This window comes from Wyeomyia smithii, chromosome 2, assembly GCF_029784165.1.
Source record: "Wyeomyia smithii strain HCP4-BCI-WySm-NY-G18 chromosome 2, ASM2978416v1, whole genome shotgun sequence".
NCBI lineage: Eukaryota > Metazoa > Arthropoda > Insecta > Diptera > Culicidae > Wyeomyia > Wyeomyia smithii.
Genome location: NC_073695.1, coordinates 138,379,647 through 138,404,179, shown reverse-complemented (window position 1 = coordinate 138,404,179; position 24,533 = coordinate 138,379,647). Strand labels below are relative to the sequence as shown.

The window sequence follows — 24,533 nt, the reverse complement described above, 5'->3', positions numbered from 1 at the left end:
AGTCATGGGTCAGCTACAATTATGGGTCACTTTTACACAAATACGTCTATTCTCACGAAACAGAATGATTTTTATTAGAAGTGGTATTTTTTGTAACTCACTTGTTACCTCATTTATACGATTAAAATAATTTAAAGTTGAAAATGTCACCAAAAACTATAATTCTGCTCGGTGCAATAAGTGAAGTGACCTATAATTCTAGTAATGTTACATTTTGCGGTACATAATTGTGGGTCAGTCCATTTTGTGGCAATTTTCATTACTTTTACATGATAATGCTACAAGACTGAATTAAATAACTCGTAATCAAGCTTTTACAACAATAAAATAACTTGTGTTATGTTTTTTGACGATTTTATAGACTAAATGATTTTGAATGCCAAAAGTGATCCATAATTGTGTCTTTTGCTATGTAAGTGAATTTTTTTTTCCCAGCCGATTTAAACGCATCAACTGCAGTGATACTAATTGTTGATCGAAAGTACACATTAGAACACAGAGATAGATAGTAAAACATTCGTAGTTGATAATTTTTCCGATTTTATATCTTTTTTTGAACATTCAGACAACACATTGACTGACCCATAATTGTAGAGAGACTGTACAGCATGCTCTGAAAAAATCGTTTGTTAAAAAAATCGCCAACTCAAAAATGAGACAAAAAAGGCAAACCATATTTTCTAAGGACAAATGAGAAACTGGACACTTAGGAAAATCAATTTTTGCAAATCATTACTAACCAAAGCAACACATACGAACAATTATTCATTGCCTCATTCTGAGCATGAGCATGAGCATGAGCATGATTGACCGCCCGCGGTTGCTACTCCGTTATTGCCAGATCAGCTGTAATTACACAGAGAACCAACAGATGATGCTTGGGACCAACATGCATCCTCAATGTGTAAAAACTGGTGACCTTCATCTTTATATTAGGCAATACCAGCGCCGGCCGCATCCGAATGCAGGTCAAAGAAGGAATTTGTATAGGAAAATGTTGACGTGATACTCGCTTATTGGAAGCCGAGAACACCTCTGCACTTCCACGAGAAATCACTGGGATGTTGGAGAAAGGGCAAGGTACACAGCAGGGTTCGTTTTGGTAAACGATGCGCTGATTTCGAGTGTCGGGTTCTTTAGAACAAGTATCGCGCGAACAAGTTCATTATATCCGTCACGATATTCATAATGCGATTCGAAGTCATTCAGTTTGACAATGTAACACCGCAACAATAAATCGTACGCAAGGATACTGGACCTTTGATCAAATTGGGACAACTTTAAATATTATGATATCTCCTCGTAAGGTGGTCCTCTTTACACCTAAATCAGTTGCGCGTTGTTGATCTATATGTAGATAATTCGACCTCATGGAGGTACTGACGAGGAGTCTCTAGGGGTTCGGTCAACCGGACATTTTCTACCTAACAGATCGACCAACGACGTTTCTCGTATATACTTTATCTGCTCTAAAAAAACGATAAGATACCGCGAAAAACGCTTATTACGAAAATAACCATGAGTATATTTCTAGCCAAACGTCGCGATCCTCTGCGTACGACGCACGCGATGTAGCCCATGCTACTCGTAGCAATCAGCTATTTGTCGATCCCGAGTCAATCCTAATCCCGAGAAGAAACGAACGCACGTCGGCCGTCGCGATTCTTGGGAAGGTATACATCGCGTTTTCGTTAATCGCGATATTTATCGACCGGACGAAATCTTCGGTTGAACAGTCACAGTGAGACATGAACAAGTATCTGGGTATACCCCTCGAAATCATTATATTCCGAAAACGTTAATATAAGTAAAATTCTCCCGAGCCGGAAACGCGGTTTACATCGAAACACTACGACATTTCACGCCGATTCTCTCTTAGTTGTCGATGCGAATGTTGCCTATTAAATAGAAAAATTGGCAAACTTTCATGCATACAAAGCCTTAATAATTTAAAAATGAAAATTTCCATATTGACCATCCATCGAGCTAATATAGTCTTAAGTTTGTTAACAAAATGCCGACCTTGTCATTATTGGAACATAGTATACAAAACATAAGCAGCCCAAAAGCTAGAAAAATCGAAAAAGTGAAGCATAAGATTTCATGTATTATCCACAACCATTGCTTTCGAGGTGAACACATGTTTGGCTGATAGAACCCTACTTGAAGCCTGACCGTGCAAAAACGTGGTAGATGACGGATTCGAGGCATACTATGCGTCATGTTGGCTCATTACTAAGTTGAGCTACTCATTACCTTGGGTGTGATCCTGTTGGAAAGATAGAAAAATGGCAAAGCTTGGTGTATCTAAAACATTAAGTGCAAACATCAGGTGTAGATGTACATACTAATCCAAAGTCTTAAAATTATTGATAAGACCAAACCAATCATGATTATTTCAGGCTGACTAAATAGTCATCAGATGTCAAACTCAACTTTATTGAGTTTTCTATTACCTGTCATGCGAGAGTCAGTGCGTTCAAAAATTCATTGCACACGACATATCAGTGAATACATATCAATTAATCTATTCCACCATAAATTCTAATAAACAATACTATTACACAAAACTACACGCTCATTCGTTGTTTTGCTTTCGTCTCGATTAGACGCAAATTGTTCATCTCCGTTTGAGTTTGCAAAATAACAATACACGAGTTATCGTACGGGTGTTTTTTTGTCGATTATTTCTTGTGCTGCGCGATAACAATAGCCGGTAGTTTATCGGCAGAAACATCTTCTGCACACTGGTAGGGGCAGGCTACCCCGCCAGTGATCCGATACGCAGCTGATATATCAGCAAGAATAATTCTCCCGCACCGCTGTTACCCCGCTAGCAGCACGGACCACCATACGATCGAGCGAGTGGAAGTCAACTACAAGTGGCATCTACAAGGTCGCGTGTAGGATACGGCCACTGTGTCACAACACGAAGCTGGATCGTCATTGTTTGTTCTGCGGAGACGCTCGATTAATCCTACTATCAGCCGTGAGGTCGTGACTTAGACGTTCGGTGAAGTATTCACTTTAGAATTTTTATCATTATTATTAATAGTATTATTATTGTTATTATTATAATTATTATTACTATTATTATTATTATTATTATTATTACTATTATTATTATTATTATCATTATTATTATTATTATTACTATTGTTATTAGTATTAGTATTACTGCCTTTTTTTTAATTTTGATCCATTGTAGTTTGAAAAATTGTTTTTAAAATTTAATAGCAACTATTTGACCCCCCCCCCACATTCGAATATTTATCGTTTGTGTGCGGTAGAGCGTAACGCTCCCGCAAAATGGACGACATGCAGGTGCAACTATTCCTGGATGTGGAAACAACTGGGGAAGAGATTGAGATCTCCCCCATCAATTCCCCTCTACCTTCCCCGCTACCTAGCCCCGTACCAAGGGTACCGGCAACACGGGTGAAAGCTTACCCAGATGCTTCGAAAGGTCCGTTCGTAGTTTACTTCAGGCCCATAAAGAAGCCTCTAAATATAATTCAAATCGGCAAGGACCTGGCAAAACAGTTTTCGGACGTAACCGAAATTACAAAGGTTAGACCGAACAAACTGCGAGTTGTTGTGAGTAGCTTGAAGCAAGCAAACGCAATTGCTAGCTACGAGCTCTTCACGAGAGAGTACCGCGTGTACATCCCTGCCAAGGACGTGGAGATCGACGGTGTGGTTACCGAAGGAAGCCTCACGGTCGATGACATTTTGCGTCACGGGGTTGGCTGCTTCAAGAACCCCCTGATTCAAGATGTAAAGATACTGGATGTCAAGCAATTGCATTCAGTATCCATCGAAGAAGGGAAGAAGAAATTCCTCCCTTCGGATTCCTTCCGTGTAACATTCGTCGGATCCGCACTGCCGAACTACATCTCTTTGGACAGGGTTCGTCTGCCTGTACGCCTGTTCGTACCGCGGGTCATGCATTGCCAAAACTGCAAGCAGTTAGGTCATACAGCCACCTACTGCTGCAACAAGGCACGCTGCAGCAAGTGCGGAGGCAATCATGCTGAGACCGCTTGCAGTGAGGATATTGAAAAGTGTCTTTACTGCGAGGGAACTCGGCATGACCTTTCGGCGTGTCCCGCGTACAAACAGCGCGAGGAAAAAATAAAGCGTTCCCTCAAGGAACGATCAAAGCGCTCTTTCGCAGAAATGCTGAAGAGTGCTGAGCCACCCTCGACAGGAAACATCTTTTCCTTTTTGCCAACCGATGAGGGTACATCTGACGATCCCGTCGAAGGGTGTTCTTATGCCATGCCAGAAGGATCTAGGAAGAGGAGAATGATCAACTCTCCTAATCTTTCTCGCAAAGGTCGCAAGATAACCCCTAGCGGAATGACCAATAAGCCAACACAAAAAGAAAACGGTGAAGAAAAACCGAAGCAAGTACCTCCCGGATTTAATTTTAAATCAAACCAGGAGTACCCACCGCTTCCTGGGGCACCAAAAACCCCTCGTGCACCCATTTCTCGATCAGAAGATAAAAAAGAAACAGGGTTCATAAAATTTTCTGATATTGTGGACTGGATATTAAAAAACATTCAACATACCAGATCCCCTACAAAATATTCTTCTTGCCCTTCTTCCTACAGTGAAAACCTTTTTGATGCAACTAGCAGCAACTTGGCCCCTCATTTCAGCTATCATATCTTTCGATGACTAATACGGCGAAAGAGGTTAGGAATTTTATCACTGTATTACAGTGGAATTGCAGAAGTATCATCCCCAAATTCGATCTATTTTCTCATTTAATAAATACATACAATTGTGACGCATTTGCGCTCTGTGAAACCTTTCTCAATTCAAACGATCAACTCAATTTCCACGATTTTAACATTATTCGTCGAGATCGAGACTCACACGGTGGAGGGGTACTTTTAGGGATTAAAAAGTGCTATTCCTTCTTCCGAATCGACCTCCCCTCGATCTCGAATATTGAAGTCGTTGCCATTCAAACGAATATGGATGGAAAAGACCTATGCCTTGTTTCGTTATATATGCCTTCATCCGCGCGGATTGAACAGAAGCATCTCACTGATATAGCAGAGTTGCTTCCCGCGCCTTTTTTGATATTGGGAGATTTTAATTCTCACTGTTCACTATGGGGGTCGCTGTACGACGACAACCGATCTTCTTTAATCTGTAACTTGATCGACGACTTCAATATGACAGTTTTGAATACTGGGGAAGCGACACGTGTACCTAATCCTCCAGCACGTGAAAGCGTGCTTGACCTATCCCTCTGCTCGACATCACTAGCGCTAGATTGCCGGTGGAAAGTAATCAACGATCCCCACGGTAGTGATCATCTTCCAATCGTTATATCAATTGCTAATGGTTCAACTCCCCCGAACCCAATCAATATTTCCTACGACCTTACACGTAATATTGATTGGAAGTGTTATGAGTCTATTATAGCGCAATCTATCGAGACTCACGAGGAACTTCCTCCGGAGGAAGAATACGCGTTCTTAGCTGGCTTGATAATCGACGCCGCGACTCAAGCTCAGACGAAACCGATACCCGGGGTAACGATTAGACAGCGCCCTCCCAACAAATGGTGGGACAAAGAGTGCTCTGAGCTGTACGCGCGAAGGTCCGCGGCGTATAAGGACTACCGGGAGTACGGCACTGTCAACCTGCTTCGAAAGTACGAGGCACTGGGCAGGCAGATGAAGAGCTTAGTAAAGGTGAAAAAACGCGGGTACTGGCGGCGGTTCGTGAACGCGTTGTCCAGGGAAACAGCGATGAGCACTCTTTGGGATACCGCCAGGCGCATGCGGAACCGTGACGTTTCGAATGAAAGCGAGGAGTATTCAGATCGCTGGATACTCGATTTTGCCAAAAAGGTCTGTCCAGACTCTGTACCGGAACAGAAAACCTTTCGCGACGCGTTATTAGTAACTACGGAAGAGCCTCCATTTTCGATGTTGGAATTTTCAATGGCTCTCCTGTCGTGCAACAATAAGGCTCCAGGGTTAGATAGAATAAAATTCAACCTGTTGAAGAACCTACCCGACTCTGCAAAAAGACGCTTGTTGAATTTATTCAACAAGTTTCTTGAGCTAAATATTGTTCCGCATGACTGGAGGGAGGTAAAAGTCATTGCTATTCGGAAACCCGGGAAACCTGCCTCTGATCACAATTCATATAGGCCGATTGCGATGCTCTCTTGCCTCCGGAAATTAATGGAGAAAATGATCCTCTTACGGTTAGACAAATGGGTCGAAACAAACGGGTTACTTTCAGATACTCAATTTGGCTTTCGCCGGGGCAAAGGGACGAACGATTGCCTAGCGTTGCTTTCTACTGAAATTCAACTAGCCTTTGCTCGAAAAGAGCAAATGGCTTCTGCGTTCATGGATATTAAGGGGGCTTTTGACTCTGTCTCTGTAGAAGTTTTAAGCGCGAAACTTCATTCGCAGGGACTTTCACCATATTTGAATAACTTTTTGCTCAATTTGTTGTCAGAAAAGCATATGTATTTCTCACATGGCGATTCGACAACTTCCCGAATTAAATACATGGGCCTCCCCCAGGGGTCATGTTTAAGCCCTCTCTTATATAATTTTTACGTCAATGACATCGATGAATGTCTTGCAAATTCATGCACGCTAAGGCAACTTGCAGACGATAGCGTTGTATCCATTACTGGTGGCAAGGCTAGCGACCTGCAAGGACCATTGCAAGATACCTTAGACAATTTGTCTGAATGGGCTCTTAAGCTGGGTATCGAATTCTCTCCGGAGAAAACTGAGCTGGTCGTTTTTTCTAGGAAGCATAACCCAGCTCAGCTGCAGCTCCTACTAACGGGTAAAACGATCTCTCAGGTTTTAGTCGCTAAATATCTCGGGGTCTGGTTCGACTCCAAATGCACCTGGGCTTGTCATATTAGGTATCTGACACAAAAATGCCAACAGAGGATTAATTTTCTTCGTACGATTACCGGAACTTGGTGGGGTGCTCACCCAGGAGACCTTCTAAGGTTATACCAAACAACGATATTGTCAGTTCTTGAGTACGGCTGTTTCTGCTTTCGCTCCGCCGCGAACACGCACATTATAAAATTAGAGAGAATACAATATCGTTGTTTGCGTATTGCCTTGGGTTGCATGCAGTCGACCCATACGATGAGTCTTGAAGTGCTAGCGGGTATTCTTCCGTTGAAACATCGTTTTTGGAATCTCTCTTACCGGTTGCTAATTCGATGCACAGTTATGAACCCATTAGTAATTGAAAATTTCGAGAGGTTGGTCGACCTTCAATCTCAATCCAGATTTATGACTTTATATTTTGACTATATGGCTCAAGATATTAATCCTTCTTCATACGATTCCTCCAATGTCGCACTTTTAGCTACTTCTAATAATGCTATATTCTTCGACACCACCATGAAACAAGACATTTCTGGTATCCCGGATCAATTGCGACCCCAAGAGATCCCTAAGATTTTTTCCAATAAGTTTAAACATGTTAGTTATGATAAAAGCTTTTACACTGACGGATCTAATCTAGATGAGTCCACTGGCTTCGGTGTTTTCCACGAAAATTTTACCGCCTCCTACAAACTCGATGCTCCTGCTTCCGTGTACGTCGCAGAACTTGCTGCTATTCAGTACTCTCTTGGAATCATCGAAACCCTACCCATAGACCACTACTTCATCTTCACAGATAGTCTCAGTGCCATTGAGGCTCTGCGATCAATGAAGCCTGTGAAGCACACCCCGTATTTCCTGGGGAAAATACGGCGGTTTTTAAGTGCTTTAACAGATAAAAATTACCGGGTTACCTTAGCGTGGGTCCCTTCTCATTGCTCGATTCCGGGTAACGAAAAGGCTGACTCTTTAGCTAAGGTGGGTGCTATTGACGGCGATATTTATGAAAGACCAATTGCTTTTGATGAATTTTATAGCATTTTGCGTCAGAGAACACTCAACAGTTGGCAATCATCATGGAACTCAGATGAACTGGGACGGTGGCTACATTCCATTTTTCCTAAGGTATCGACGAAAGCATGGTTCAAGGGGTTGGATGTAGGTCGGGACTTCATTCGCGTGATGTCCAGACTTATGTCCAATCACTATACGTTAAACACGCATCTCTTTCGTATAGGGCTTGTAGACAGTAATCACTGCGTTTGTGGCGATGGCTACCATGACATCGAGCATGTTGTTTGGTCGTGTACCGAATACTGTGGTGTTAGGTCTGAGCTTATAGATTCCCTTCGGGCCCGAGGAAAACAACCGAACGTACCCGTTAGAGACATTCTGGGAAGCGGTGATCTCCAGTACATGACACAGCTATACGTGTTCATAAAACACGCTGGTATTAAAATATGAAACTCTTCTATCTATTTGTTAGATTACCATTCCCGCTACACGCTGAAAGAAGATGATACACTAAGCTGGAGACACCCAAACGAAGACTCGGCATCTTCATGTTCACGCAGACACCTCAGTCCAAACTGCTCAAATAGAACATCACTGCTTAGCCATGTACAAATAAATAAATCGTGTAACTCAATATAGTTGAAATCAAAATTGTAACTCCCCTCCTCTCACCTTAAATCCCCACTAGCTCGTAGTCGGCCGCGAGAATAAAGAAAAGGCCTCCCTCTTTTCCCTGCTAATTTAGAATTTAAAAAAAATGTACTTGGCTCAGTAAAACATAAATTGTATCGTGCCGTGTCAAATAAACTATTTAAAAAAAAAAAAAAAAAACTACACGAGAAAAAGGCTCCAGAAAAACACCTTAATTGCACTCTGTTTTCAATTTGGACATTCAAAACTGTAACAGTTAAACATTCATGACGAGCACATTCAAAACGGCGTGCTACGTCGTTCCGCAAACTGGCAACTACGTGGTATTCGGTGGATCATCACATGATGTGAACCATATTCGAACGCGGACCATTTAGGAGAATAAATATAATACCAAACGCAAATCATGTTTGTCGTATCGAGCCCATTGATAAGTTAACTCACCTGACAATTCTTAGTGCTTTTACTTGTGGGAGAAAAAAGTAAAACAGTAAAACATCATCGCACAATCTGGTTTGCAAACAAAAAAAAAACTACTCGCAGCCGAAAAGCTACCACACCTCGTGCACCCAACAGATCACACATTCACACTTCTGTCAAAGTCCAAAGCCCGCTAAAAACCACTACACACAGAGCCTATGCATTCTTGATACAAAAAAAAAACATATACTCATCTGTTTTATTTTGGTTATGCCTATGCCAGCGAAACAAACGCCGACTAGCACAGCGCAACGCTACTCTCTCCGCTCTTCAGGTAGTGCAATTCTCTTCGATCACACCACCATGCACTCCATTTTCGCACGTTAATAATGAACCGCTAGTTAGCGCGACGCACGAAGTTGGCACTCACACTCACGCAACCTAACTTGCCTTACAATTTTCAATTTGATTTCGTGGATAAATTATAACTTCCACTCAAGAAACACTGTGTTTTTCACAAAACCTTCACTTTTCTCACTTAGACGAAGCATCACAGATCACAACTTTACACTTTTTAACAAGTTTGGCCCCTAAAATCACTTATAAATCAATGACTTTAACGGATAGCTTTCGGGGCACGTATTATCAGTTAGCCTTGTTCAACGCCATTTTTCAATTATTCATTGCCTCATTCTGTACAAAAATACTTAACCGGTAATGAAATTTTACGCAGTAGAACGTGATATTTGGAAATAAGGTCATATGAATTGCCATAGGAAAGAACGGAATCTTGTCTAACAATTATCATGGCTCTTATGGTCTCAACTTGCAATCGCGTATTTTAATCAACGCACATACCGTTTACGATTAAAAATGTCCTTCACTGGGCGCGGTACTACCAGCAAAGCACACCATATACTCAATAGCTTTAACAAGTTAAACATATTTTCCATTTCGTAAAATATTTGAACCCAAAGGTTTGCAACTGTCATGAACTCTGTTATTGAAGCTTTATCAGAAACATTTCCAACGAGTTAGTACAAAACGGCGAAAAGACGGGACGGTTGAAAATTGTCGAAAAACGGTACGTCTGGCCAGCATAGACAAAACGCTTACTCGATTTGTTACGGAGCAGCGCGCTACTTTCACCATGCCATGCGATGCTGCCAAATTCATCCAAAACCATGTCATATACCTGGAGGTTGATGGTTGATGGTCCTTTCATTTGGCAGAACAGAAATTTTTAGAAATACACCAGAATTCCAGAAAAACGACAAAAAAGAAAATTGTGCGCGAAAAAAAGCCAAAACCGATGTGAACAACGCTTATTTTTTATTGTCAACTAGTTGAACGTTCCCGGCGATGCTCGGGATCAAAAGTTTCAAAATCATTTTTATAAATTCATTGCATTATTAGCACAACTCACTTCAAAAATATTTCACATCTTATACGTCCATTATAACTGTAAGTACTTTAACATTCTGAGAACGCACAGAACGGAAATACCCATATTGAATTGCATTTTGTGATTTGGGGATGTTTTACAGAAACTGGAAGTCGCCATTTCGGATTTCAAAATGACGTATGGAGTTCGGAAGTTTCGGAAGTATTGAAATGGCTGGCCAAATACCACTTCAGATTATTTTCCTGAAACCAGAAGTCAATATTTTGGAAAATGTTATGTGGGGTCATCCCAGTTACGAATATACCACACTCGGGTGATAACCGGATATTCGTCAATCGTTCACAGTAAAACCTCTTTTTATGTAACTTTTAGAAGAAAGCAACGTTTACGTAACGTTTTAATCCACATAACTACGTAGAAATTAAAAAAAATTAAACCAATGAAATGCAGCCTTTCCTCCAGGCAAATGTCCCAAAATCTAGTTTTGGTAAAAGTAAAAAAGTATTTCGAATCCCGTGATGTGTTACTATTCACGAAACTACGAAAACATCAGAAATGTAATTTTTTTCTGCTCGACTCGCACCAGATTACAACATAAATTCTTCTGCATAAAAATATTTGCAGATGTTGAAGAAACAACGAACATTTTATTGAAATAAAAATTTTATTTACAGGCGAATTGAGCTCATGCTCAAAAAGTCAAAAATTTTCATGTATTATATGTATAATATAATAAATTTCAAAAAGAATATTTTTATGTGTTTTTATGTATGCAGAAAATCATCTTCAAACATACGTAGTTTTTTAAGTAATATCTCAACTTGTAGCAATAAGATACCTATTATTTTTCCTCAAATGTCTTTCCCGAACATTAACAAACATTTCAATAAAGAACAATTACATATCATAGCCTTGAATTTCGATTTAGAGGCAAATTGTGTTCAAATATTCATGATTTTACTTGTTTAACGTAGTGTTGTGAATAATATCTCTGTTTTCAGTAATCAAAAATCTATTATTTTTACTCAAAAGTCATTCCTGAACATAAACAAACATTTTAATGGAAAAAATCATATATCATAGCTTTGAATTAAGATTTAGAGCTAATTGAGCCAAAATATTCATGATATTGCATGTTTTACTTAGTTTTGTGAATAATATCTCTATTTTCAGTTATCAGATAACTATTATTTCTTCTCGACTGTCGTTACTGAATATCAACGAACATTTTATTGAAAAAATCACGTGTCATCGCTTTAAATCAGAATTTTAGAGACAAATGAGCCTAAAAAGTTATGGTTTTGCATTTTTCATGTGGTTTTGTGGAAAATATTTAAATTTCGAACAATCAGATACCTATTATTTTTCCCTCAAATATCTAATATTTTATTATAGTAAAAATCACAGATCACAGCTTCGAGTTTTGATTTAGAGGCAAATTCAGCATAAAAGTCATGATTTTACATGTTTCACATAGTTTTGTGAATAATATCTTGAGTTTTAGTAATCAGATACCTGTTATTTTTTCTCAAATGTCTTTCTTAAACATCAACGAACATTTTAATGAAAAAAGAATCACATGTCATCGCTTTGAATTATGATTTGGAGACGAATTAAGTATAAAAAGTCATAATTTTGCATGTTTTACGTAGTTATGTGAATAATATCTCAAGTTTTAGTGATCAGATACTAATTATTTTTCCTCAAATGTCTTTCCTGAACATTAACCAACATTTTATTAAAAAAAGAATCATATGTCATCGCTTTAAGTTTTGATTTAGAGGCAAATTTAGCACAGAAAGTCATAATTTTGCATGTTTGACGCAGCTTCGTGAATAACATCTCAAGTTTTAGTAATTAGATACCTATGTATCGTTTCGATTCCTGTAGTATTACGTAGAAGAGAAATTATAAATAAAAAAGAAACTAAAAACATCTCGGTAGGTTGGTCAGTTAGAGGAACTCCGTTCAGCAATTGTTTATTAAAGCGAAAGAAAGAGCTTTCTTGCAATGACCTAACCTTTTACTTACATAAGCTGCAACAAGCAACACAGTTGCAAGAATTTCAAGAACAACACGTTAGGTAAACAGGTATTGACCTTAGTCATGCGCAGCAGAGCAGCAAGGTTTGTGTCAAGTTAATATTTAGGTTTATGCGCAACGGTAGCAATGTTTTGTTTGAAGTTTATGTTTAGGTTTACAAAATAAAAGAAAAAGTTGGACCGCGGTTGATGAGCTATTTGGTCTGTTCTGCGGCCAGAGTGATATAATTGAATGAGAGTTGAGTCAGTTTAGAACAAGCCGGTGAGGAGAAACCACGAAGTCCTACCGAAAAGAAAAGGAAGGTGTAAAGGTTGAGTGTAGTAATAAGTAGTGTAAGTTTATGTGTGAATAAACATCCAGCACATCGGGAAAAAGCTGTTAGTGAAACGCCGAGTGCAATATCACATCCTAGAGAAAAAGCCAGTGCCCCAGCCGCCGCTACACCTATTATTTTTTCTCAAATGTCTTTCTTAAACATCAACGAACATTTTAATGAAAAATGAATCACAGGTCATCGCTTTGAATTTTGATTTGGAGACGAATAAGGTATAAAAAGTCATAATTTTGCATGTTTTACGTAGTTTAGTGAATTATATCTCAACTTTCAGTGATCAGGTATTAATTATTTTTCCTCAAATGTCTTTCGTGAACATTGACAAACATTTTAGTGAAAAAAGAATCATATGTCATCGCTTTGAATTTTGATTTAGAGGAAAATTTAGCACAGAAAGGCATAATTTTGCATGTTTTACGTCGTTTTGTGAATATTTTCTCAAGTTTTAGTAATTAGATACCTATTATTTTTTCTCGAATGTCTTTCCTAAACATCAGCGAACATTTTCATGTTGAAAAACCTACATGTCACCGCTAATTATTTTTGATTCAGAACGATTAAAATGATGATTACTGTACACCTCAGAGACTGAGTGAATAATATCAATAAGATCAAGCGTTACGGAATTCCATTTTTATATAGTAAACAAGGCAATCCACGGGTGACGTTTCACTGCTTGTACGTTTGTTAGTGTTGCTGTTTTTCAAGCTGCAAAACCAAAACACGACCAAAACTGAAATCTTTTAATTTTTTTATTTTTTTTCTTCATCTATAATTTATTTGACACGGCACAAATACAATTTAATGTTTAACGGCGCCAATTATATCTGGTAGCTTACTTTCTAAAGTATCTTAATAACCAAAAGCAAATTTTTTATCCTCGCTGCCGACTACGAGCTGAAACTAAATATAACTTAAAGCTAGAATGTTTTGCATTAAAAGCAATGATTTGTTGTTTGATGGTTTTCTATCGCCATAGGTAAGCAGCCTATTGAATATGTTTCGCTGCTGGGCCAAGATATTACGGACTGGCATATTGGGTTGTCTCCCTCGGGACCTGAGAGTATCGTGCGGGTCTAGTTGCTGTTTCCGGATCCGGGGTCTTAACGTGTTCTTGTCGTTCGGTTGGATGTAGGCGGAAGGGAATAGGATTAAACTGGGGCGTGGATGGATTTCAGGAAAACGTATATAAGGGACATGTAGGATAGGTCACGGCTCGCCAAAACATCACGAACAGGAACAGCCGGCTGCCTACTTTCGGCCTGCAGGGAAGCTATTAATTTAGACCTGGCGTCACGGTGTACAGGGCATGACCAAACCACATGCTCTATGTCGTGATAACCTTCACCACAGGCACAGATACCACTTTCCCCGAGCCCAACACGACGGAGATGCGCGTCAAATCTATAGTGATTGGACATAAGCCGGGACATTACGCAAATGAAATCCCGACCTACATCCAACCCCTTGAACCACGGGTTCGTCGACACCTTGGGGATTATGGAATGTAACCACCTTCCCAGTTCCCCTCTGGTCCAAGCATTTTGCCAACTGATGATCGTATTCTGACGTACAAGTGCGAAAAATTCATTAAAGGCAATTGGTCTTTCATAAATATCACCGTTTGTTGCGCCCACCTTAGCCAAAGAGTCCGCTTTCTCATTGCCCGGTATCGAGCAGTGAGAAGGGACCCACGCTAAGGTAATCTGAAACGATTTTTCGGATAAAGCACTCAGATGTTCCCGTATTTTCCCCAGGAAATACGGAGAGTGCTTAACATCTTTCATCGATCGGAGAGCCTCAATGGAACTGAGACTGTCCGTAAAGATGAAATAATGGTCCGTGGGCATTTTTTCGATAATCCCTAGGGTGTACTGAATTGCAGCTAATTCTGCGACGTAAACAGAAGCAGGATTATCGAGTTTATGGGAGACGGTTAAATTGTTATTGAAAATACCGAAGCCAGTGGACCCATCAAGAAGTGATCCGTCAGTGTAGAACATATTGTTGCAGTTGATGTTTCGATATTTATTGGAAAAAAATTTGGGGATCTGCTGCACGCGTAAATGATCCGGGATTCCACGAGTTTCTTCTATCATGGATGTATCGAAAAACACAGTAGAATCAGAAGTATTTGATAAGTCGACACGATTTGGAATATTCGAAGAAGGATTAATATTTTGGGACATGTGATTGAAATACAAAGTTTTGGGACATGACATGTGGACATGGACGGGTTTGAGAATTAAGTTCGATTAACCTTTCAAAATTTTCAATCACGGGACGGTTCAAGACCTCACATTTGATAAGAATACGAGAAGACAGGCTCCAGAAGCGGTTTTTCAATGGTAGTACTCCAGCTAAGACCTCCAAACTCATCGTATGGGTCGACTGCATGCAACCTAAGGCGATACGCAAACAACGATATTGTATTCGCTCCAGTTTGATCAAATGTGTGTTTGCTGCGGAGCGAAAGCAGAAACACCCGTATTCAATAACAGACAATATCGTTGTTTGGTAAAGCCTTATAAGGTCTCCTGGATGGGCTCCCCACCATTGTCCGGTTATTGTACGAAGAAAATTCACTCTTTGTTGACATTTTTTCATCAGATACCTCACGTGACAACCCCAGGTGCCTTTAGAGTCGAACCAGACACCAAGATATTTGTGTACCAAAACCTGAGAAATCGTTTTACCCATTAATTGTGTTTGAAGCTGAGCAGGTTCATGCTTCCTAGAAAAAAATACTATCTCAGTTTTCTCCGGAGAGAATTCGATACCTAGCTGTAAAGCCCAAGCAGACAAATTGTCCAAGGTATCTTGCAATGGTCCTTGCAAATCGGCAGCTTTGGCTCCTGTAACAGAGATTACACTGTCGTCTGCAAGTTGTCTTATCGTGCATGAATTTGCCAGACGTTCGTCGATGTCATTTACATAAAAGTTGTAAAGAAGGGGGCCTAAACATGAGCCCTAGGGAAGACCCATGTAGCTAATGCGAAAAGTTGCCAAATCGCCATGCGTAAAATGCATGTGCTTTTCGGACAACAAATTGTGCAAAAAATTGTTTAAAATTGGAGGAAATCCTTGTCGGTGAAGTTTGCCCGAAAGAATGTCAATAGAAACGGAATCAAAAGCCCCCTTAATGTCCAAGAACGCAGACGCCATTTGTTCTTTGCGAGCATACGCCAGCTGAATATCTGTAGAAAGCAACGCAAGACAATCATTCGTCCCTTTGGCACGGCGGAAGCCAAATTGAGTTTCTGATAGTAGACCATTTGATTCGACCCAGTGGTCTAAACGACGGAGTATCATTTTTTCCATCAATTTCCGGATACAGGATAGCATTGCAATCGGCCTATAAGAGTTGTGATCAGAAGCTGGTTTCCCTGGTGTTGGGAACACTGCCAACCTGCTACCAAGCGATGCGTAAAATACCACAGGGATCGAGGTGACAGGAAGGAACGTCAAGGTAGTAGAGTAAATAAATATCGAAGTTGTCATAGAGAGATAACAGGAAGGAGAAGAAAAAAGTAAAGGTTAAAGTGAAAGATTGTTTAATAAAGTTAAGATAAATTCAGTTGAAAAGCGAAGTGTTTGTTGGAAAAATTCTAATAAAGTAAGGAAGCGGAGTCAGTGCAGGTTGTTTCTGGCAGGCACCTATCGATTAATAGTTAAAAATCAACAAACAAGTAAGGGAAAGTTATGATCACGAAATACCACACATAACACGTTAAAATTATACAGCTCTAGTGGACGGAAGGACTGTCTGAAAGGATTCGAGAATTAAAGTCGAGAGACATTAAGTCTGTGGAATATTCGGACAGAGCACAATTAAAATCCGTGAGTTGCGAGAGAAGCATTGTTTGAAATTTTAAACTAAGGTACTAAATAATCGAACACTATCCAGGTACGAACTACAACGACATCGAAAGTTAGGTTAGCACGAGTACAGTCAGTAGGACGAAAACGTGTAACGCTAATCGTGAGTAAACGCAAATGAAATTACTAGATACAACATATTAAAATAACATAAAATATTGGTTAGGGTGGTTAATTTAACATCAAATTAAACAATCATAAATCAGGAGTATTTGGAAGAGTTAAAAATACACGAAACACTAATTGTAAGTAGTAAAACCATTTAACTATAATGTCTCGATAAATTGTAACCAAAATTTTAAATACAATTTAGCTTTGATCGGCTAGTTAAACGTCGATTGTCAAGGAGGTTTCATTGTTCGGTCCGAACACCTGGTTTTTGGATAGCGATCACCTTCACTTGCTTCCAATCCTGCGGTACAATGTTTTGCTCCAGGAACTTATTGAACAAGTTCAACAAGCGCCTCTTGGCATTGCCGGGTAGATTCTTCAACAAGTTGAATTTGATTCTATCTAACCCAGGCGCGTTATTGTTACAGGACAGGAGGGCAACTGAAAATTCTGCCATCGTAAAAGGTGATTCTATCGCGTCGTGGCCCGGAGACGTATCGCGAACAATATTTTGCTCAGGAACAGAGTCCGGACATACTTTCCTGGCAAAATCAAATATCCACCTACTTGAAGACTCCTCGCTTTCGTTGACCGTTACGCAATTCCACATTCTTCGGGCTGTGTTCCAAAGAGTGCTCATCGATGTTTCCCTCGACGTCTCGTTCACGAACCGACGCCAATATCCGCGTTTCTTTGCTTTAGCCAAGCTTTTAAGCTTGGTATCAAGCTCCGAATACCGTAAATAGTCGCCAGGTATACCTCCCTTCTGGTAGGCCAAAAACGCGTCGGATTTTTGCGTGTAGACATCGGAGCACTCTTGGTCCCACCACGGAGTGGGAGGCCATTCTTTAATCGTTACGCCGGGATATTTCTTCGTTTGGGCTTGCGACGCGGTGTCGAGAATCAAGCCCGCGAGGAGGTTGTATCCTTCAAGTGGTGGATGATGTTGAATCGAATCGACCGCTTTTGAAATCATTTCCTCGTATAACTTCCAATCGACATTCCGTGTGAGGTCATACGGAATGTCAACTGGTCGCATGCGAGTTGACCCGTTATTAATTGAAATAAGAATAGGCAAATGGTCGCTACCGTGAGGATCGAGGATTACCTTCCATGTGCAATCCAACCGTAGCGACGTCGAACATAAGGATAGATCCAAAGCGCTTGGGCGCGCTGGAGGTTTCGGGATACGTGTCATTTCACCGTTGTTTTAAATAGTCATGTCGAAGTCATCGCAAAGGTTATAGATTAAAGAGGAGCGGTTGTCATTGTAAGGGGAACCCCAAGCCACGCCATAAGAGTTGAAGTCTCCCAAAATCAAACGTGGCGAGGGAAGAAGTTCTATTAAATCAAAGAGCAGCCGTTGCCCAACCTGTGCTCTGGGAGGAATATATATTGAGGCAATACAAAGCTCTTTACCTTGTATTGTCATTTGACATGCGACAACTTCGATGCCTGGAATCGAGGGGAGGTTGATACGATAGAAAGAATAGCACTTTTTAATCCCTAAAAGTACTCCTCCATATGGGGTGTCTCGATCAAGGCGAATAATATTAAAATCATGGAAGTTGAGATCAATATTTGAAGTAAGCCAAGTTTCACAAAGGGAAAATGCATCGCATTTGTTTTTATTTATCAAAACTTTAAACGAATCAATTTTTGGTAAAATACTTCTACAATTCCACTGTAAGGCAGAGATAGAATCCTTCATATACGCAGTTGAATTAGGCATCGAAGGATACAATCGCTGCAAGGAGGGGCCATTGGGCAGTCAACTGCTTCAAAAATGATCTAACTGTTGGGAGGAATGCTATAAGAAAAATTTTAATTGGATCGGGTACATTGAAAGTTTCAAAAATCCAGTCCACAATGTCAGAAAATTTCACTTCAGTTGTTTCATCAACTGGGAGTGCAAAAGGAACAACTGGGGTTTTAGATGTTCCTGGCAGTGCTGGGAACTCCTTCTGGGACTTTAAATTTGCAAGCCCAGGAGGAGTTTGCTTCGGTTTTTCCGCAGCACTGTTTGGTTTGTTTGTAACTTTCATTTCACTTTGAGAAATCTTAGGACCTTTTCTGGGAAGTTTAGGAGAGGAAATATTTTTCCTCTTTCTAGACGCCCCAGGATTGGCGTAAGATGTTCCCGCTGGTGAATCGTCAGAATCGGTTTCATCAGAGGACAACAGATCAAAAGGGTTTGATGTTATGGGAGAAGTGGTAACGGTCTTCTTCAGCATCTCAGCGTAAGAACGCTTCGAACGCTCTTTGAGAGACCTCTTTATTTTATCCCTGCGCTGCATGTACACCGCACATGTCGAGAGCTCATGCTGACTCTCCCCACAGTGAATGCATTTTTCAGCATTTTTACTGCAGGAATCATCCGCATGATTCTCCCCGCACTTGCCACAACGTGCCTTATTGCAGCAGTAGGCGGCGGTGTGGCCTAACTGCTTACAATTCAGGCAGTTCATGACGCGAGGCACATATAATCGCACAGGGAGACGAACCCGGTGGATCGAGACGTGGCTTGGTAGCGCTGACCCGGCGAACGTAACTCGAAACGAGTCTGACGGAGTGTATACTGTTTTGCCACCGATGATCGATGCTGACCGTAATTGCTTGCAGTCGAGCACCTTTACATCGGGACAGGTTTTGTTCTTAAAGCACCCTTTGGCACTTTCCAATATACACTCGACGGACAGACTCGAATCGGTTATGACACCGTCGATCTCCACGTCTCGTGCGGGTATGTAAACGCGATACTCGCGTGTGAAGCTCAGAGCAGGCTATATCGTTGGCCTCTTTCAGGTTACTGACCACGACACGGAGCTTGTTAGGCCGGACCTTGGAAATTTCGGTCACGCCCTTGTACTCCTTCGTCAGGTCTTTAGAAATCTGCAAGAGGTTCAACTGTTTCGATTTCGGTCCCGCCTTTGGCCGAAAATAGATAGTATAGCTGCCCTGGGCTCCGTCTGGGTAAAGCCTGGGGCGAGGGGGGACTGAAGAATGAACAGGGGAGGGGGTAACAGAAGGGTCAGGGTCAGAGGGGTTCGGGGATGGTGGCGCGGGAGGCGAGGGATCTAGATCCATCCCGCTAAGTCTAGCGCACTAGCGCCGACAAGAGCACGTACCTATTTACTTCTCTCTTCCAGTAAGGTTGGTTGTCCGATAGTTCGAAGTTGCAGCCGTTACAGCCAGCAGCACCAATACAGCAGCACCAAACAGCCACCAGCAGCGAGCCAGGTGTGAGATCACTCCACACAGCGATACAACTCAACTGTCAACTGATGGCTTCTTCTTTTTCCTCTTTTGTGTCTCGTCCACTGCTGTAGCACAATTCAGCCAGCAGCCAAATCGGCTTACGCACCAGCTGGCAGTCACGATGCGAAACAGTTGCACAAAGGCGCGACCTTGAACCCGGATTTGTTTCACTCGACCAGGCAAACAATGTCAACACTTGTTCACACGTCTTTTGTTATATATTCTATCGGAGCGATCACCAAACACGTCCGATACTGATGCGTGTTCGGCACAGAATGAAATCTTTAAATGTCGGCAATAATATCAAAAGTGATTTTTTATTGTTGTATTTAGGATTGGCACTCACGATACTCGAACTACCGATCGGATAATATTTGTTTTTCACGCTCCTGGATCCGAATTGAAATCAAGTTGACCGATCGACCATACATAAAGCTGTCATAAGTTGAAAACAGACTGAAATCAGCTGATCGCAACTGTCTCGTAGATTGCTTATACCAGAGCGCAGAGAAGGCGGGATGAAAAAAAGTATTTTGACAGAATAATGTTTACATCGCGCATTGCTCACGCACACCAACGCAAGGCTTTAGATAGTAGATCGAAATCGTTTTTATTGTCGATTGCGGGAGAATTTATCTCGCAAGATGCATGAAAAACGCCGTATAAGTGCGCGGGTATAACCAATCATGTTGGAGTCTTCTACAAAAAGTGCGCAAATCCAATTTCCGCACTTTTGTAGAAGATATTACTGCGATTAGACGTACCCGCGCTTTTCTACAAGAATTTTTCGCGAGAAAATTTGTCGCAATCAACAATATATTCCACCCGAAAATTGGCACTGAACCTCGCTATTAATAACCTGTGCTCCCTGAGCTAAAGAAACGTAAAAACAAAGAGAAGAGTACGCGAATCGGAAACAGAGCAAAGTCAAAATCTTGCTTCTCTCTTGATTCTATTTGAGGAGAAACCATCTCTGCTTAATATCTGTACACATGTAATTTCATATCAATGCTACTAAAAATAATATTTAAACTCTTATATTTCAGGAAAACCTTTTCAAATGAAGGACTAAAGGCTTTTTTTAAAGGCGGACTCTGTCGCATGATGGTTATTGCCCCGCTTTTTGGAATAGCTCAGATGGTGTATTTTTTGGGAGTTGCCGAAACTTTATTAGGAATAAAACAAACAAAATGTTAAATACTCATAGTCCATGCTTTTTACCCATTATTTTGTCAAGAGTTAAATGAGCTAATACCTAAAACCATAAGATTTTTTTACTTACCTCATATCAATATTCTTTCATGTATATTATGTTTTATGCTGAGAATTGATAAGATGTGCTTCGTTTTATTATCCTAAAACTAGCTAGCCGTCCTGTTAATCTTTGCTGTATCCAATAAAATGTTATGCCATTAGGAGACAATATGATGAAACTCATTTTCACAGAATGTACGTACTTGCTAATGCACTAGTACGTCTCATATAATAACCACCTACGAAACAAATTATAGAAAAATAATTCATTTAATTGAAGGAGTGACGTCCACCGTAATACTCGATGATTATAAGAAATATGTTCAGACAATATGTTAGTCATTTTCATCTGTTTTTCTTTGACATTGTTATATAGTTATACCAACTAAACCAAGTTCTCTTTATGTTGAAACCTTCCACTATAACTCATCTCTCAATGTACTAAATATTCTCTGAGTTACTCATCTGCAAAATAAAAGTATTGCTTTGTAAGACCATCTAGTGAAATAATAGATCATTCGCAATCAGGTCCATCACAGATACGGTAACATTATGTAGTTATTATTAGAAATATAAGTATTCAGTTAAAAGTAAAGCTTGCCATTTCTTTACAAACAATAAACAAGCTAAATTACCGGATAATAGATGCTTGAGTACGAGTTCGTTTAATAACCAAACATTCACCTGATTGTATACAATGACTCGTATTTTAAATGATATTTATCGGGATAATTGAGTATGTTGGCGTTCATGTATTTGATAGCAGGGGCGACTCGATGTTCTTAAACCTACAACTACGAATTCTGAAAATTACAGTTTAAGGAAGTCCGCAAAAAACGAGCCATTTTTTTGTTACTATCTAAAAATAAAAGTTTAAAACACAGCTTTCAATTATCCATTACAAAACTTTATTTATTTTTTGCCCGACATTCCCGTCTGCACCGATTGTCGAGTCGTCCTTGCCAAGCAGTTTGTATGTAACATCTTTAATCTTTCCCCAAAAATAATTAGAAAATACAAAAATACCACAAACTGATGTTCTGATATTTTTTACTAGTGCTGGTAATAAACAGAGTTCCTTGTTAGCAAGGATGGTCAAAATCGTATCGAATTATCTCGAGAAAATCGTATCGAATTATCTCGAGAAAATCCTATTGGATTCTGATCACGCATAATACGCGATGTTTTGTATCGTCTCTATAGAAGAGAACTTGTGTGACAATTAACAGCCGAAAGAATACTCCGTGTACCTCATAGCCTGTTAACTGTATGCGAGTTTATCGTCGCTTGTTCATACGCTATTTCGATTCTCTCATCGACTTCAATCGGTAATTCATTATCGTCTCCCGATCCGATCGAGCCCTGAAACGAAAATCTTTGGTTTCAATCATTTTGTGAGTGAGAGTGTCCCGAAAATCGTAAAATTGTATCGCAAACCAAAAACTCAGAGAGGGGAAAAACCAAGGGAATGGTATGGTAGCCTTCAAATGTTACGAACATCTATTTCTGTACCGTTTATCCCAAAACTACTTTCTCTGCTTTTACAGTTTGCTTCACTTTGTTTTGCGACACAATTGGTCGGCGTGCGACCAGACCGAACCAAGCGCCATTTTTTTGAAAATTGAGTTTTTAACACTATTGGATGGTAAAATTGATAATCTATCTTTCATGAAAAAACGAAATCATTTGAACCGTTTAAACTGGTATTATAACAAAGGTCCTCTGCAGCAGCTTGCAGAAAGCATACGGGGTGAGTAAACTTCGATCGCCGATTACTCGAAATAATGTTTTTGGCGCTTGGTTCGGTCTGGTCGCACGCCGACCAATTAATGTACTAAATATCACTTAGAATATCACATACCGTGTAAAAACCTTAAGAAATTGTTCAAAACTGTCTGATATGCTATCAATGATTGCAGTCAACATTTAGCCGGTTTGCCCGAATCAACATAAGATAAGGGTAAACTGACCATTTTTCGGGTGCCAGTGCCAGTGATGTTGGTAACGCGTCAAATGTATGGTAGCTGACAGCGATGCCATCCCCGTGGAAAAAACTGCAACCCGTACACGGTAAGAGTCGAAAACCCATTAATGGGTATTGTTGTACCCAATTTTTTCTGTCATATGCGGCTGTCAAAAAAATGGGTAAATTTAAAAATGTAAAATGGGTAAAATTGTACGCATTAGAAAGACATGTTCTTAGAGAAAATTGGGTCATTTGTTTACCCATTAATGGGTGAAAAAAAAAAAACTTCAAGCGTCGTTTTAGCTCTATCGATTCGTTCTGCGATACTGCGTCGTTCAAGGAGTTGCAAGGTGAACAGTATGTTATATCAAGTATAGAATTTTACAATGTGAGATTTTTTCATATTAGGTCTAGAATGTTCACTATCCGTATGGTATTGACTTTGCTGCAGAGAATAGCGATTCTGACAATTGATGATAGCAGATAAAATACTGCTGTATTTGTCAATAAGATTCCTTTTTTGCAAATAATTAAGAATAATTGATTTCACTTTCACTTCTTTTCGTTATTTTTTTTTGAGTGATAATCACAAAATTTCCGTTTATTTAATAATGGGTAAAATTTCACCCATTTCCTTGAGACAATTCGTTTCTCAAAATGAGTGAAATTGTACCCAGTTTTTGACGTTTAATCGGTATACCCGTTAATGGGTAAATCGAGTTCACCCACTATTGTGTATGCTAAAAAAAAATCGGAAGCGACGAGTCGCTCGTCTGACAAGGATTTTCCAGCGAATTTCGTAGTATTTTAATATGATGTAGTCTTTGATTCAACATAAAATGTCCCGAAATATGCGACTGTAATATTTTCTAATAGTTTTGATTGTTTTCTAGTCGCATAACAATTTAAATCAATTTAATCAAATAACATTAGAACTGAATTGTACTGTGCGAGAAATAATCATACAAAATGACATCGCTAGAAATCTTCGCGTCGCTGAACTCACCAGCAAATTGCAGAGTAGTGCTGCAGCGACAATAAATGGGTTGGCTCACTTTTTGGCGAAATGGTTGAAAAAGTACCCATTAATGGTTTTTCCTTTCTTACCGTGTAGAACAACCGAAAGGCAGTAAAAACAGGGATACCAAATTTACAGATTAGATTAGATTAGACTTGTCTGTGAAATGCAGATTTTCAGAGTCCGTGGGCGATTTTGTTTTTCCGATTTGCAAACATTTATTGTCATTCGTTGTTTTGCTTTCGTCTCGATTAGACGCAAATTGTTTCTCTCCGTTT

At 40.0% G+C, this 24,533-nt stretch overlaps 1 protein-coding gene across 4 annotated transcripts in view; it reads left to right on the top strand.

Moving 5' to 3' along the window:
• Positions 1-24,533, top strand: part of LOC129724341 (mitochondrial glutamate carrier 1-like) — a 469,805-nt gene that overhangs the window by 349,185 nt on the left and 96,087 nt on the right. For 2 of the 4 annotated variants that reach the window (XM_055679114.1, XM_055679115.1), the window contains one exon: positions 21,064-22,307. The exons of 1 other annotated variant lie outside the window; for it this stretch is intronic. In XM_055679114.1, coding sequence (XP_055535089.1) covers positions 21,064-21,214 — 151 coding nt within the window. In that variant the 3' untranslated portion in view covers positions 21,215-22,307. Of the gene's footprint in view, positions 1-11,565; positions 11,681-21,063; positions 22,308-24,533 lie in introns of those variants that run through there. One more of the 4 variants, XM_055679112.1, reaches the window with a different exon arrangement.